The sequence below is a fragment of the Notothenia rossii genome, assembly GCF_949606895.1.
Source record: "Notothenia rossii genome assembly, chromosome: 7".
Taxonomy (NCBI): Eukaryota; Metazoa; Chordata; class Actinopteri; order Perciformes; family Nototheniidae; genus Notothenia; species Notothenia rossii.
In genome coordinates this window covers 1304467-1321523 of record NC_136905.1, presented here as the reverse complement: position 1 = coordinate 1321523, position 17057 = coordinate 1304467, and the positions used below count along the sequence as shown (strand labels likewise).

General features: G+C 41.1%; 2 protein-coding genes across 2 annotated transcripts in view; one reads left to right on the top strand and one right to left on the bottom strand.

Moving 5' to 3' along the window:
- LOC307013548 (uncharacterized protein) overlaps positions 1-17057 on the top strand; it is a gene marked incomplete at its 3' end in the record, with an annotated part of 315140 nt that overhangs the window by 256807 nt on the left and 41276 nt on the right. The gene's annotated exons all lie outside the window — the stretch shown is intronic.
- LOC307013556 (uncharacterized protein) lies at positions 5446-12914 on the bottom strand. The gene is made up of 2 exons (XM_079640963.1): positions 12436-12914; positions 5446-7783 (listed from the first exon to the last, which is right to left on the bottom strand). The coding sequence occupies exons 1-2, from the start codon at positions 12626-12628 to the stop codon at positions 6759-6761; spliced, it is 1218 nt and encodes a 405-aa protein (XP_079497089.1). The 5' UTR covers positions 12629-12914; the 3' UTR covers positions 5446-6758.

The window sequence follows — 17057 nt, the reverse complement described above, 5'->3', positions numbered from 1 at the left end:
TCTCCCTCGCTCGACCTCTCCAGCCTGTGCTCAGCTTTCCCTGCCTGCTCGCTCAAGTTGTCACAGCATTACAAATGTGCCACAAAACAAACCAATCGGAGAACTCGAGAAGGTCTATTCTGATTGGCTGGTCCAGTAGAGAGAAGAGTTGTGACAGCGGAAGTCCAGAATGCTTGATCGTCACGTGGTTCAGAGAGACTCAGAAAGTTCCCGGAAGTTCGTGGCGGGCCATTTGAATCATGATTTGAATGCATTAATAACAGGATAGAAATGCAATTTTTGGTAGTTAGTGGTTAACAAAGGTTTCAATTTGCAATATTTATACAACATATCGATATGTGTATGTAGTTACATCAATGTTTTTTTTTTTTTTAAAGTAAAATATATTTGAAGATTAAGATAAAATAAGAAGTACTTTATTGAAACCAATTGGGGAAATGTTTACGCTGCAGCAGCAAAAGACAAGGCATTGTACATTAGACAGTTAAAACACTAGAATCAAACAATCGAAAATGTAAACATCTTAAAGCTGCATCAGCCAAACAGCTCGCTGCACCCGCACTGCGAGGGGGACCCAAGTTCCCATCAGCAAAAACACGTGGGTTTGCTATCCTGGCTCCAAAATGGTGGAATGAGCTCCCCATTGAAATCAGGACAGCAGAAAGCTTACACATCTTCTTCAGACTGAAAACTCATCTCTTTGGACTCCACTTCCAGAGATAGAATTACTAACAAAGCACTACTAATAAAGGGCTGGCTTATCTAAAGCCAGTTGAGTAACACTTGAAATGTTTAGCTCTATGAAACCTGATGTACTTATATGATTCTGTTTTCTTCAAGGTTGTATCTTCCTGGTCGAATGTACTTACTGTAAGTCGCTTTGGATAAATGCGTCAGCTAAATGTAATGTAATGTAAATAGAAATAAAATAGCATTACAAAAAGTAGAGTTGCCGCTCTTCAATACAGCGGCGATCACGGCGTTTCAATGTTTCCTTTTAATTCCACAGCGTCACCGATCGATCCTAGGAAATCTCCGTATATATCCTCGATTTCCGTAGATCCACGCTGTGGTACAAGTCTTTTTTGTTGACTTAATATTGCGGCAGTAATATTCCAAACAAAGTGCCGCGAAGGACTAAACAAGAGAAAAACATTGTGGACGCGCAAAAACTCAGTCTTTCCAACAGTATGCGTTTGACCTTTTATTTCCAAAGCAAAAATGCAATAGTCCATAATATCCATATGCGTATATTCTTGTATGCGTGCGTGCGAGCGTGCGTGCGGTCAACAAAAATTGTCCTTCTCCAGCTCACCCCAGGGGCGGCGCCTGAAGCACCCCCCAGGATTGCCAAAAGCACCCCCCCCTAAGCACCCCCAATAAATATGTTTTTTTTTAAATTATTATTGTTATTTGTATTAAATTAAATTACAAAAATGATTGCTTACATCAATGCAAATGTGAAACAAACTGGTGATTAGGCCAATAGCCAGCACCCATTAGATTTTTGACCTACCCATAGGCTAAATTACTTTGTGACACTTGAGTGACTTCCTGTTAGCTAGAGCGCCAAATTATTTGCTAACAGCAAAGTAAAAAATTGATAGTTTTTTAGTCCTTAAACGTCCACGTGTGGACAGTCAATCAAAACCACCTGAAAGCGAGAGGGATTCTGCACATAATAGGCCTCGTGAGTGCAAGTCGCTTACTTCTGGGTCTCTGTGTTTCATTCAAGCTCTGCTCTGTGTGTGTGTGTGTGTGTGTGTGTGTGTGTGTGTGTGTGTGTGTGTGTGTGTGTGTGTGTGTGTGTGTGTGTGTGTGTGTGTGTGTGGCACGAGCCACTTTGTGTGCGTGCGCGAGCGAAAGAGAGCTCGCGCACCGGTGGGTATTGTTAGAAATTCAAATCAATATTTAATGATATAAGATATTTAAACATAGTCATTTTATAACTGTATAATATAATTATTGTGAAAATACTTCCGGTTAGCTTTCGCCTGTGGTTAAAGTTTATTTTGAAAAGCTATTCCGGAAAAGATTTCCGAAATACCAACAGTAAGCTTGACTTCAGGTTTTACGGAAAACACGATTACAGCCGATAAAATGTATTAAATGAAAAGTCATGAAAGAGAATATGAGGAGAAAAGGCGTGTTTAGTTATGTATTGAATGTACAATGTCAGAATCCTCTGTTATGCGCAACAACGGACATTGAAGATCGGAGGCGGGTGGACCCCCTACGTCACCACAGCCGCCATTGAAGAGGAGCCAAATTAGATATATAGTCAGGTGACAGAGCTTAGTGGAGCCTCTTCTCCACGGCCGCGACCGTTTTCTCTTCTTCACCTTCTGCTTGTTTTATTACCACGTAACTTAATCAAAGTTTGAACCTTCTCAGAGACTCCATTGGTCTCCTTATTTGAAGTTTCTCTCCTGGATGCGAGGGCAAGGAATACACTAACTTGTACACTCACACTTGGTGTGTGTACACTGTATACGCACAGTGTGATATGAACCAGTTTCAGTTTGTTTGTGCAGATTAAAACGAGAGAAAGCCGGGGACACAAACACACAGAGACAATAATGAGCACAAAGATCTTTTAATAACAGCTGAAAAACAAACTGGAAATGAAACATGATAACAAAGACAAATATCCCCACCATGCAGGCCCTTTTTCTTCCTCCAGAGAAAGTGCCCTTTTGTTACCTTTTTTTTTTTTTAAATAAATGAATATATATCTACTGTTGCTGTTTGCTGTTATATATCTACAGTTTCCCTTTCCAAAAATATATTGATTGAATACAAAATAAAAATATCAGGTCGGGAGATTAGACTGGGAAGTTCCTCTGCTCTCTCTACCCTCCCTCCCTCCACGTCTCCTGCACAGCGGTGCGGACATCGGCAGTCCCTTCAGACAGACAGGTAGCAGCACCTCCCACTTTACAGTCCCTTCAGACAGACAGGTAGTAGCACCTCCCACTTTACAGTCCCTTCAGACAGACAGGTAGCAGCACCTCCCACTTTACAGTCCCTTCAGACAGACAGGTAGCAGCACCTCCCACTTTACAGTCCCTTCAGACAGACAGGTAGCAGCACCTCCCACTTTACAGTCCCTTCAGACAGACAGGTAGCAGCACCTCCCACTTTACAGTCCCTTCAGACAGACAGGTAGTAGCACCTCCCACTTTACAGTCCCTTCAGACAGACAGGTAGCAGCACCTCCCACTTTACAGTCCCTTCAGACAGACAGGCAGCAGCACCTCCGACCTTACAATCCCTTCAGACAGACAGGTAGCAGCACCTCCCACTTTACAGTCCCTTTAGACAGACAGGTAGCAGCACCTCCCACCTTACAGTCCCTTCAGACAGACAGGTAGCAGCACCTCCCACCTTACTGTCCCTTCAGACAGACAGGTAGCAGCACCTCCCACTTTACAGTCCCTTTAGACAGACAGGTAGCAGCACCTCCCACCTTACTGTCCCTTCAGACAGACAGGTAGCAGCACCTCCCACCTTACTGTCCCTTCAGACAGACAGGTAGCAGCACCTCCCACTTTACAGTCCCTTCAGACAGACAGGTAGCAGCACCTCCCACCTTACTGTCCCTTCAGGCAGGTAGCAGCACCTCCCACTTTACAGTCCCTTCAGACAGAGAGGCAGCAGCACCTCCCACTTTACAGTCCCTTCAGACAGACAGGTAGTAGCACCTCCCACTTTACAGTACCTTCAGACAGACAGTTAGCAGCACCTCCCACCTTATTGTCCCTTCAGACAGACAGGTAGCAGCACCTCCCACTTTACAGTCCCTTCAGACAGACAGGTAGCAGCACCTCCCACTTTACTGTCCCTTCAGACAGACAGGTAGCAGCACCTCCCACTTTACTGTCCCTTCAGACAGACAGGTAGCAGCACCTCCCACTTTACTGTCCCTTCAGACAGACAGGTAGCAGCACCTCCCACTTTACTGTCCCTTCAGACAGACAGGTAGCAGCACCTCCCACTTTACTGTCCCATGTTATGCCGGCTTTTCTTGGCTTGTTTGAAGCTGAGTGGTGATGAACAAATGACTAAGCTGCCAGTGCCTCGAGTTTACAGAGTTAACTTTTTTTTACTGTCATACATAATGTTATACCTGTGTACGGCTCCTTATCTGAAGTGCCGGAGCTGCGTTCTGGTGCTCTCCGTCAAGTGAAGAGCAGCTGATTTGAAAAAACAAAGTGGAGAGACGGCTGAGTGACCGCAGTGCAGAATCGCTGTATCGTTTAAATCTCCTAACAATGTTGTCCATTTTAGACACAGGCTTATTATATTTACAGCCCTTAATAACATTCATTTTCTGGGCTCAATGTGTGTCTTGGCCGTTTTCGTTGTGATCGCTAAATTCACCTTGTTTATAATATTATCACCGATCAAAGCAAACGAGGGCTTTTGTTTTGAAATCACTTGCGCGAGTTTCGCCCCGCCCCTCGCTCCAATGACCATTAGACCATTTCGTAAGGTAAAACAACAAAAACAAAAAGGCCTCTCAGACGCTCTTCCGCTAACTTGTGTAATAAAGAAAAACAAACGGACCGTAGATACACGGATTAGGGCGACACCATCTGGTCACAACTTTAAATATTTGACCATGTTTATGTGCAAATGAAGAACTCTCACCGGTTCAGAACCTTTTTCCTTAAGTGAGACTCTTTTCTTTTCTGACTTTATGGGTATTTGACTTTATATTTAATACATAACAATAAGAGTGCAGACCATCTAATACACTTCACTATGAATCCAGAACAATACAACTGCAGGAGTATGGATACAGCGAGATGTTTGCATGCATTGGGAGCCGATTTGGGCAGAATCCAGCAGAGTGGATCGTGCTGTTCATCCTATGTAATCTATATGTGAAGACAAAAGTCTAAATATTTAAGATAAAGCTGTGAAACAGTCTCAATAATTGGCAGCACAAATGTAAGGTTTAATTTGAATAAAAGGATACATATTGAGATAGGAAGTTCTAATATCTTAAGAGAAGAGATTGAATATCAAAAAATAAAAAATACAAACTATTTTGGCTCCTTCCTGTCTGGGTCTTTCTTGGCTTTGCTATCTTCTAGCTCTATTCAGGTTTTTGGAGTTTTTTTCTAGCTCTGTCCCTGATCATTTTCAGAACCTGAAGGCTCTATGCGGACTATCTTCTGGTTCTCCTCTGGATCCATCCACTATCTGTTGTCTCTGTCCAGTCAATTAAACTTGTGTTACTGGAGCAGGTAAAGCATACAACAGATACTTTCAGCATTATCGGAGCACGAAGTGGAAGCTTGGATGAAACACAGCAGACTTCTAAACAATGAACACCCGCAACTTGGAAGAAATAAAGTTGGGTTTTATGCGTTCTAATATTGCAATGCAAACCCATGATGTAATGACAGTAATTCAGAATAATTGAGTCATTGAATGCTCATTTCAGTCGATTTAATCAAACAAAACACAAACACATTGGACATGGCCTCAAGACTGTAACCTCTTCACATTCTGTTGAAATAGTCAATTACTAGCCTTATCTCACACATTGCTGTTTTGAATCACTAATATATGGATGACAGTTGAACTGCATGATATAACATTTATGCCATCCGCTGGAAAGAAGACGTATCGCTCTGTTGGCGTTGTTTGGACAACAAGAACAGAGTGAAGCTCTCATTTCATCAACAATCTTTGAGTACAGACACCGTCCTGCAGAGAGCACACAGCATGTTGTTGGTCTAGCAACACTTTACAAAACGTTTGCATTAAGACACCAAGACTAGCTGGTCCCTTGTAAAGGTGAGTCCACCTTAAATGAGCAGTGGGTGATCAGCAGGTCAAAGGCAGGACACGGGAACTTGGTCCTGAGGAGATGTAACGATTATTAAACGAGAAATAGTCGAGTCAAGGGGTCGAAGAAATGAACATTTGTGATTATTAGTGAATCGGTTGCAGGTGGGTGAAATCAGGCTTAGGGAGTTACGTATTACATGTAACGGCTAGGGATGCACCGAATATTCGGCCACCGAAAATTATCGGCCGAAAATGGTTAAAAAGGCCATTTCAGCTTTCGGCCGAAAGGGTTTTAGCACCGAAAAAATATCAGATAACAGGGTTACGTTGATCATACTCCGCATATGTCCGGGTGTTTTGATTTCAAGTGGTGGAGTAATCCCGAAGTGGTGAAAGTCTTTGCAGTTACACCCCCTCGAGAAATGTCAGCTGAACACGTTTTACAAATCGCAATCCGCGCCTCTCTGATACTTTTAAATATCTCCAAGCGGCAGGCATGGTCGCGCGCCGTGCTTGTCGCCGCGTTTTGATTACGTCATCACAACAACACGTTAGGTTACCAAACTAATAGGTGCATTTGTTGTTGTTGAAGGCCTGGCTGTTAGTCTTTATTTACACTATTTTGTTGTAGGCCTACAACAACAAAAAATATATATATATATGTATATATATATATTAATCATTTTCGGCCTTTTGGCATTCGGCCAACTGTTTCCTATTTTCAGTATCGGTTTCGGCCAAGAATTTCCCATTCGGTGCACCCCTAGTAACGGCATCAGGATACAAAATAGACAAATGTATTCCCTTACCAACACACTTGGTATTTTTTAAATTTAAATATTTTGTCAAAAACTTTGCAGATCTATTTTTCCTCTCCTGTGTGGATTCTCATGTGTATCTTTAAACTTCCACTCTGTGAAAAAGCTTTCTTACAGACTGAGCAGCTGAATGGTCTATCTCGTGTGGATTCTCATGTGGTCCTTTAAACTTCCACGTTGTGAAAAAGCTTTCTTACAGACTATACAGGTGAATGGTTTCTCTCCTGTGTGGACTCTCATGTGTGTCTTTAAACGTCCACTCTGTGGAAAAGCTTTCTTACAGACTGAGCAGCTGTGTCGTATCTCTCCTGTGTGGATTATCATGTGGTCCTTTAAACTTAGCCTATGTGAAAAAGCTTTCTTACAGACGGTACAGCTGAATGGTTTCTCTCCTGTGTGGATTCTCATGTGTATCTTTAAACTTCCACTATGTGCAAAAGCTTTCTTACAGACTGTACAGGTGAATGGTTTCTCTCCTGTGTGGACTCTCATGTGTGACGTTAAATGTGCACTCTGTGAAAAAGCTGTCTTACAGACTGAGCAGGTGAATGGTTTCTCTCCTGTGTGGATTCTCATGTGTTTCTTTAAACCTCGACTCAGTGAAAAAGCTTTCTTACAGACTGAGCAGCTGAATGGTTTCTTTTCAGCACTACGTTGTGGATCACTGACAGATTCATGTCTGTTTTTCAGTGAGTTTGAGCCTGAGGCAGGTTCTCTGGTCTCTTTCCAATCAGCACTGTCTTCAGTCTCAGGTTCAGAAGAGTCTTCAGTTTCATGTTCAGAAGAGTCTCCAGTGTCAGGTTCAGAAGAGTCTTCAGTGTGGTCCTCAGTATTTGGTTGTAAACTGCTCTCTGGATCTGAGTTCCTGGTTGATTCTGGTCTTCGACAGTCATCTCCATCAGCTTCTGTTTCCATGTGTTCAGTTTGTCTTTGATGAGGCTGAGAGAACTGAGGTTTCTCTTCATCATCTTCACTCTTCACAGGATCAGGAGTGAAAGTGGACTTGGTGATATCAGCCTCCTCCAGCTCCTGAAGCTCCTCTCCCTCCTGTTCCTGCTTAATGTGTGGGGGGGGCTCTGGGTCCTCCTGGTCCAGACTGGTGCTCCACTCCTGCTGGTCAGGGAGAGGCTCTTCTTTAACCACCACCAGCTGCTGGACGTCTGCAGGAAACACACAGTCAGAACAAACTGTTAAGTGTTAGCATTTAAAAATCTCATCACCATTACAATGGGGGACATTTTGCAGCCCTAATTAATGCCTTTGTTTTTATATTTTCACATTATCTTTCTTAGTCCCACCTATTGTGTATTTGTGTTGGCTCAAGTCACCTCATGTAGCCCAGCCCCTTTCCACTTCCAGTTAAAAATGTAAAAGGGTTTTTCTTCTGGCGTAGCACTAGCCGCAATGTAAACAATGAATTGTATTTGGGATCGTTCACAGATACACTACGCCTACAGTAAAGAATGAAAATGCTCTGTTACAAATTAAAATCCTGCATTCAAACCTTCTTTAAGTAAAAGTATGCAAGTATTAACAGAACATTTGACGGCACCTTCCTATGTAACAGTAATGATGGTGCAGTAAAATGTTCCCTATCAGTGTTTAATTTATGTTGTTTCTTGATTATTTTGTATGTTGCATTTTACTGCTGTCCATGTTCAAAATTGCACCTGTATAAATGATTATGGATGAGGAAGCCTGCTAAATGTTCAAATATGTGTGTTTCTTATATACAGTACCACACTGTAAACATTTTTGTTTTTTACAGTTTTTCCCCAGAAAAAATAATAGTTTTTTGCTGTATTTCATAATTACAGGAAATCATAATCAATTTACAAGAATAAACGGTTCATTGAAATGTGTCATGTATTTAAAAAAAAAAAAAAAAAAGGAACACATTATTAATCAGTTTTTTTTGCAGTTTTTAAATGCGAATTTAACAAAACTAACCGTAAAAATAAATGATTTTCTATTGGCAGCATTTTCTGTAATTTTACTAAAAAATACTTTTATTATGGCTATAGATCACTATCAAATACATAACAAATACTTTAATACTCATTTAAAAAAAATCATAATTGCAAGAAAATATATGAGTAAAGAAAGAAATATTTTGTAATTTTGCTTAATTTAACCACTACTTTACATTTATAAACTGAAAAACACAGGTATTGACTATCCTATTATGGTAAAAAAACAAAACTACTTAACACATTTTGACTTTCACTTTATTGCTACATTGGTATTAATTTGACGATTTAATTGTTAAATATATGAATTTCACGTTATAAAAACTGTGTAAAACCATAGAGTTAAAAAAATTTTTTGGCTGTTATTAACATGTTGGGTGTGAATTCCTACCAGAGCACAATTCAGATATAAAATGATGCTATAACCCACCAGTAACAGCCATAGGCTGTGGGTTATAGGAGACATTTGTCTATGCCATGATACATCTATAAACTAGCTCAAGTAACATTGACCTGCTGATCTCTTTCAACACAAGAAAAAGCTGTGTACATTTCTGACATCATTTAGCTTTTCAGATCATCAGAGACGTGAATCTACCGCAAAGTGCCTTGTGCAGCTCACACAGAGTGCATTCTCGTAGCGATTGCTACAACTGCATGTGTTTGTTAGGAAAGTAGCTTTAAGAAATGTATCAATGTTCTAAAATGTGTGAATTTAACTCAATATTTAAAAAACAGAGTGATTGGCAGACAGTATGCAAAAAACATATTGAGTTTCACTGTAAGTAAAAAATGAAAGGATCTAGAAGTTAAATAACATTAGCATCTTCCATAGGCCTTATCACACTAGCATGTACAATCAAGCCAATAGCATAACATGCTAGCAAGCACGAACAGCCAGACTCTGAATATCAAAACCTTGTTAGCAGTTAGTGCTACCACTATGCTCAATTGGTATTAGCATTGCAATTACAGTAAAACAAACAACCTATGTTGTCCTTGTGGACGTCTAATAATATCCATCATATTGAAAGAATAGGCCTTCACCAAAGCTAGTAACAACAGCGAAAGACCTTTACAATCCAAGTCAATTAACTTAAATATGTATTGTGATAATGTCCCACACAGCTAGTTGGTTACAACAATCTGCAGTGATGTCACAGGGATTTCAGGCAGCAGGTAGTTGAAGGTTGAAGTTTAGTCCATTTGCTATGGCTACAACTGCCTCGTGGAACAACAACGTTTTCCTTTCGGTTTGTTTAATATAGGAATGCATCTTTGTCTATCACACTTTGCTTCTGTAGATCTCCCATCTGACTTTATTGTGAGCTTGTGTTTTCAAAAAGTAAATTGAGCATGTTTTATGAGACTGAACAGTCACATAGGGTATTTGACTCTCTTAAAACCCAGGTAGTTACAGAATAGGTGTCTCAAAAATAAAGCAATCAGGAAGGCAGTACTATGCATGACTACAAATGATAATAAACTATATGTAAGGCAAGGCAAGTTTATTTATATTAGGGGTGCACCGAATGGGAAATTCTTGGCCGAAACCGATACCGAAAATAGGAAACAGTTGGCCGAAAACCGAAAGGCCGAATTTTTTTTACCACTGTTGTTCAGCTACCTGATTATGGAAAAAGACATGATTATGGCAAAACTTAACTTAAATAATAATCACTATTATGGGTCCATAAAACATTTATTCAGCACTTTTGAATGCATACAGTACATTCATTCCAAGTCAAGTGCATTTTCTTTTCTCTGTAGGATAACTACAACAAAGTGCATCCCCCCCCCCCCCCCCCCCCCCGTCGACAGGGGGTCGCCAGTCTCTGGCACTGTTAATTTGGGGGTCGCGGGCTGAAAAGTTTGGGAACCCCTGCATTATATATGCCAGTGGTAGCATGTATATGTTAAAGAGAAGAGGCCCCAGGATGGAGCCTTCAGGAATCCCACATGTCATATTTGTCAACTCAGATTTGTATTTACCTATAGAAACAAAGTTGTTTCTGTCCTTTAAAGAGCAACTTCCAGATTAAAGACACCTGTGAATAAATGCGTAGGAAAATGATGAATACACTAGATTTCCCAATAAATATACAGAAATATACACTACAGTGACATCTGGCGTCGTTTTTGTAAGACATTTTCACTTCCGCATAAAAAAGCCTCGGAGCGTGACCTCCCGCGTGTGACGTAACATGGGGGAAACAAGGGGGAGAGCGGCCGGTGTAACGTATTAATAAACATGGATCCCAATGCTAGTTTCGACACAGAAGAAGTTGAACATGAATATTCGAATGCATATGACGGACCACAACCTTATAATTATGAGCCTGCTAGGCGTCCAAGAGACCAGGAGCAGCCAAGGATTAGAAGAAATAACGGCCATCGGAGAGAAATGGAGCTGTGGTGTGAGGAGAACCAGTGGGGAACTGGGCAGCTATCTTGGTGAGTGACCGGCGTTAGCTACAGAATGTTAGCTAACGTCACATCACAACATTGTGAAGTTAGCTATTATATATCAGGCTATAACTAACGTAGCATTGATAATATAGTAACGTTAGTGGCAGGACTGTTGATACTGATCCATAACAGAAACTAATCCGCAAGTATCAGCCGTATCTCGCGTTACCTAATGCAACTCCACACTACGGTGCTGTGTACCGGAGGAGAGAGAGATACGGCTGATCCATGACGATCTGGCGGAGAAAGGTTGTGGAGCCTCCGTTGATATGCCGTTGTAAATGGCTTGATGGAAAGCAGGTGTGTAGTCGGGGAAGGTGCACAGCTGATTGCAGCAGGTAAGTGGAGGTTGAGCCGGGAGCCAGGAGTGACAGCCACCACGCACACACAAACAACACAGACAGGGGGAAACAAACAAACACAAAGGAGACGGCTGGAGCAGTACAGCCACCACAGCGTTACCTAATGCAACTCCACACTATGTCTTACGGTGCCGTGTAATTGTTTTTTCTGCACAGTGTAGTCTTGTTGTGATGAGAGGGATACAGGTATTTCATAAAATAAACGTGCTCCCTGGAGGTTAGCTACAGAATTGATATCACAATTTAATCGGAGCTTATCACAAGTTGTCATGACTGATCCAGTCATCTCGATGAGCGTTCGGGCTGTGAATAAACAACTTGTGTTTTACTTTTAGGCTGTCTGAAGGTATGGACAGCTATCAAAGCTACTATACATCACATTAAGAACGATGAACAAATGAAAGTCGGACACAAATATATAATTTAAATGATTTATTGAAGTTTGCAATGTTTTGAACAGGCATCCACACAGTCACCTACTTTGTAATGTTCGATACCTCCCTGTAAGCGTCACGATATCGGACTCTCACCCACAACCTCACATACGAGTACTGAATGTGCAGCAAAGTGATCTTAGGAAGGCAGATATAGCAAAAGATGAACGTAAACGAGAAACGATGTTTCTTTCCTGGTAAGTCAACAATGGGTCCTCAATGTACACGCCCCGGATTCCTATGACGAAAATAATAGAATGTCGCCAGTTGTCATGACTCAACTTATACTGTAACACCGGTACCGGTACCGATAAAATCCTGAGGGATCAAGCACAGACACAATAACAATGAAAACTGCATACAGATTACTTTTGTTTTTGCAACCTCGTGTTAAGAATCTTGTTGCAATTGTTTAAAAGTTTGAATGACCGTAATAAACGGACCTTTGTCTCATTTAACTTTTTTTTTGGACCTTTAAGATTTGTATTTGAGTACCCCTGGTCTAAAGTGTTATTCATGTGATAATAAAGTGCTACTGAAGAGTGTAAAGTGTTAATTAAGGGTAAAGGGAACAGACCTGCTCTGTGTATCCGAAGCTGAGGCTGTAAAACAGCGTCCAGTAGTTTCTGGAGTCTCTTGTTCTCCTCTTTGGAAAGAAACAGCTCCTCTTCGAGCTCTGCTATTGTTTGTTCAAACAGAGCAAATATCTCTTCATTAGCAGCAGTGAGTCGCTGCTTCTTCAACGACAGCAGCATTTGGACTTTACTCATGTTTCCTAGATCACCTTTTCCTGCAGACTCCGTTAAACACACCGTTTCTCTCTCCGTCAAACTCTCAATCTGACTAGTGTTGCTAACGTGTTTCCAACTAGAATGCTAAGCTAGCTCCTATAGTCCGAGGTAAACGCTCCAGAAAAGAGAGCAGAGTCCATTCAGAGGTTTATCCAGACACAGAGATGATGGATCAGTAGAGCTGGAGCTCAAACACACTTTCTCAGGAACACACAGAGAGAGAGAACCGAAGCGATGAGACGCCACATGGATCCAAGTTCTTCTTCTTCTTCTTCTTCTTCTTCTTCTTCTTCTTCTTTTGTCGGTTTTTGGCGGACTACAAACAGCTTTAAGGTGCATACCGCCACCTACTGTAGAAGAGTGTGTATCACCATATCATCCTATCACCACTTGTGGAGTTTCTGAACTGACACTTGACCTGCCGTGCCTCGGGGAAAAAAAGACGCTAACTACCTAAAGATAATTAGCCATCCCCGTGTGGAAACTAACAAAGCTATCTGGAGCCCAGGGAAGAAACAAAAGCAAAGAGGAGGAGAAACGGGACAAAGACAAAGGTAAATAATTGGTTTAACACTCCGGTATCACTGTGGACGTTTTTGTCCATATGGGTCATTTTTCAATTTTCATTTTGCAATAACTTTGGTTGTGTTAAAAAATTAGATCGAGAAAATAGCCTTGTTACAAAAAATCAGGCCGTTTGGTAACAAGGCTATTTTCTCGATCTATTTTTTTTCAAATCGGTCTTTAATCCCCTCTGTAACAAATCGACTACGCAAATTAGTAATTCGAGACAAAAATGTCCACTGCAAAATACTTTGATAAAAACATTATATTAAAAGGTTTTTTTCACAACTTTTTTGGGTTCAATCTTTAAAGCAACTTCCGCCCTAATAGAAAATACCAAAAATGTAATCATTTTCAGGATTTTAACCCTTTAAATGCCATTTTGAAAACATGAAACTGCTGTTTTTTTTCATGATGAAATAAGAGAAAATTTGTTATTTTCCAAAAAATACATATCTGGTGACTGGCTCTTTTTTTTTTATAACAGTCTTGGATATGTCAAAGATTAGCAGCAAAATTGATTTTTTTGCATTATTAGTTTTTGCACAAAATCAGATTGAACAAAAAAGTTACATATTAGTCATTCTGGACAAAAATGTCCACTTCTAAAAACTACTCTAAAATGACAACAGATTAATATTTTTTAAAACTTTTTGGGGTTAAATCTTTCAATCAACTTCAATCCTGATCAAAAATACCAAATGTTAAATTATGTTCAGGGTTTTAACCATTGAACAGCCAGTTTGAAAACAGGAATTTGCGTTTTCTATGAAAAACATGCACAAAAAGGCAGTTATTTTCCATATAATGAATGTTGGGGGGGTCGGCTTTTTTTTTATCACAGTCTTGGATATGTTAAAGATTAGCAACAACATTTATTTTGGTGGATTATTAGTTTTTGCACAGAATCAGATTAAACAAAAAAACTCACAAATTAGCCACTCCCATTATAACCACATATTTTGATCTCTCAGCCATACCGGTATAAAATCATGCATTTTGTAATGTCAGGGTTTTATATTGGAGGGAAATAGTTCAATTTGTCCTTTTTATTCTATATACGCGTGGGCCCTGAAACCAAACCTCTGGCAGCAGGAATGTAGCGCGGCGTTTCCTCATGAGAGGGAAACCAGATTTGAAAATGTTTTGATATCCACCCACTGCCATGATGGACACGATCCTCGGGATAGGATAGTGCAGAGGCATGTAGCGAAGCTACGGGATGGGATCCTCTGCGTCCTCTCCACTTTCAGGGGAAGGGTCGGACGAAAAAGGATCAGACTCCACCACAAACTCCACATCAGATTCTCCTTCTCATGTTTGGCAAAAAGGTGTTTTATCCTTGTGCTGACTCCTTTCAAGCACAGTTCAGATCCACACCAGATTCTCCTTCTCAGGGTGTTTCTGTTTCAGAGGATGAGTCCTGCAGCTGAAGTTACGGGCTGCATGAGACCTCTTGTCCCACAGAGAGAAGCTCCTCTTCATCTTACTGCTTGTTGCATATCACAGGAATGAAATGACCATTCAGCCAAACTACACATATTTGAACCTTTATCTTTGCAGCCAGGTGTTTTTATTTACTTCAAGGAGTGTATGTATGGCTGTGTATGTCTGTTTGCTAAAGAGACATTATCAAAGGACTTTGAAGTTCCAAACAATTCAAAACATGGAGGTCCAGCTGGCTCAAGATCATACATCTGTTTACCTCAGAGAAACATGAAACAGCACACATGAAAAACAAAACGCCATGAGAGCACACTTACTCCTGTCTCATTCTCATACACAATCACTCACACACAAGGTATAAGGAGGTTTAATATGTACGAGTGTGTATGAGTTAGGGAATGAGGGAGTGAGAGAAAAAGAGAGAAAGAAAGATATGAGGCGAAAACTGCGACTTGCTGTAAACCAAATCTACTGTATATTGTTGTCTCTGTACACACACACACACACACACACACACACACACACACACACACACACACACACACACACACACACACACACACACACACACACACACATGTATTCCAATGGCTGTCAGGGCCCCATTATACAACAGGCAAAGAAACCAAGAAATGACAAGCATGTAATTCAATGGTAAAATGTCACATCTGGTGATATAGAATAAAAAGGACAAATTGAAATATTTCCCTCCAATATAAAACCCTGACATTACAAAATGTATGATTTTATATCGGTATGGCGGAGAGATCAAAATATGTGGTTATAATGGGAGTGGATGGGACACGGCTAATGTTTGATTTTTTTGTTTAACCTGATTCTGTGCAAAAACTAATAATCCACCAAAATAAATGTTGTTGCTAATCTTTGACATATCCAAGAGTGTGATAAAAAAAAAAGCTGACCCCCCCCAACATTCATTATATGGAAAATAACTGCCTTTTTTTCATGTTTTTCATAGAAAATGCAAATTCATGTTTTCAAACTGGCAGTTCAAGGGTTAAAATCCTGAACATAATTTAACATTTGGTATTTTTGATCAAGACTGAAGCTGATTGAAAGATTTAACCCCAAAAAGTTTTAAAAAATATTAATCTGTTGTCATGTTTGAGCAGTTTTTGGAAGTGGACCTTTTCGTCCCGAATGACTAATATGTAACTTTTATGTTCAATCTGATTTTGTGCAAAAACTAATAATGCAAAAAAATCAATTTTGCTGCTAATCTTACACACAATCCCTAATCTTTGAGTACAGACACCGTCCTGCAGAGAGCACACAGCCCAACAGCACGTTGTTGGTCAAGCATCACTTTACAAAACGTTTGCATTAAGACAAGGATTGACCCATCTCTCAACATGGCGGCCGTGAGGCTCACCCCAGTGCAAGCTATGTTTATGTCTGTCGTACTTTTGTCTGCCCTATATGTGTAAAGTTTCATGTGTTATCCAATACAGCCGCTGGGATCTACTAAACTTCAGACACAACCAACATGCAGTTTTGGAGTCATCAACGTCTTTTTCACCTGGCCTCCCAATGCCATGGCAGCAAACCGGCAAAGGGAGCAGGCGCTCCGGTGTCCTATCGCGGTTCAAGAGGCGCCCATACCGACCCCCCCTCCCTGCCCTTCTGCTGTCAAATGTAAGATCTCTCAGGCACAAGATGGATGAACTTCACCTCCTGATCCAGTTACCGAATGCAACTCCACACTACGGTGCTGTTTACCGGAGGGGAGACGCGAGATACGGCTGATACTTGACGATCTGGTGGAGAAAGGTTGTGGAGCTTCCGTTGATATGCCGATGTAAATGGCTTGATGGAAACCAGGTGTGTAGTCGGGGAAGGTGCACAGCTGATTGCAGCAGGTAAGTGGAGGTTGAGCCGGGAGCCAGGAGTGACAGCCACCACGCACACACAAACAACACAGACAGGGGGAAACAAACAAACACAAAGGAGACGGCTGTAGCAGTACAGCCACCACAGCGTTACCTAATGCAACTCTACACTACGTCTTACCGTGCCGTGTACCGGAGGGGGGAGAGAGAGAGCAGCCAAGGGGGGGAGAGAGATGTAATACGGTTTCCTGATAAAGCTGTGGAGAGTATGTGCTGCAGGGAGATGCACAACGCACCCAGGAACAAACGCTAGCTCCGGTCCTTTTCCCGTGAGGGAAACTGTGGACTCGATGTCCTGACAGGCTTGTATTTGTGTAACCTGCACAAACACAATACTGCACCATGATTAAAAATGGTGAAATACAATGTGAAACTACAGAAAAATACCAGCTCACTAAAACACAACCGCTCTACTCAACGCAACTACTAACTATACCCGCGGTCAGAGAGCGGAGATGTGTCCCCTGTGTGATGTAATATGACGCGTT

Bases quoted from the DNA above. Each gene is read 5' to 3' on its own strand.
- LOC307013556 (XM_079640963.1), bottom strand. From the start codon at position 12,628: ATGAGTAAAGTCCAAATGCTGCTGTCGTTGAAGAAGCAGCGACTCACT. The intron at 7,784-12,435 runs GTCTGTTCCCTT...TGTTTCCTGCAG, and splicing joins GCTTCGGATACACAGAGCAG to ACGTCCAGCAGCTGGTGGTG.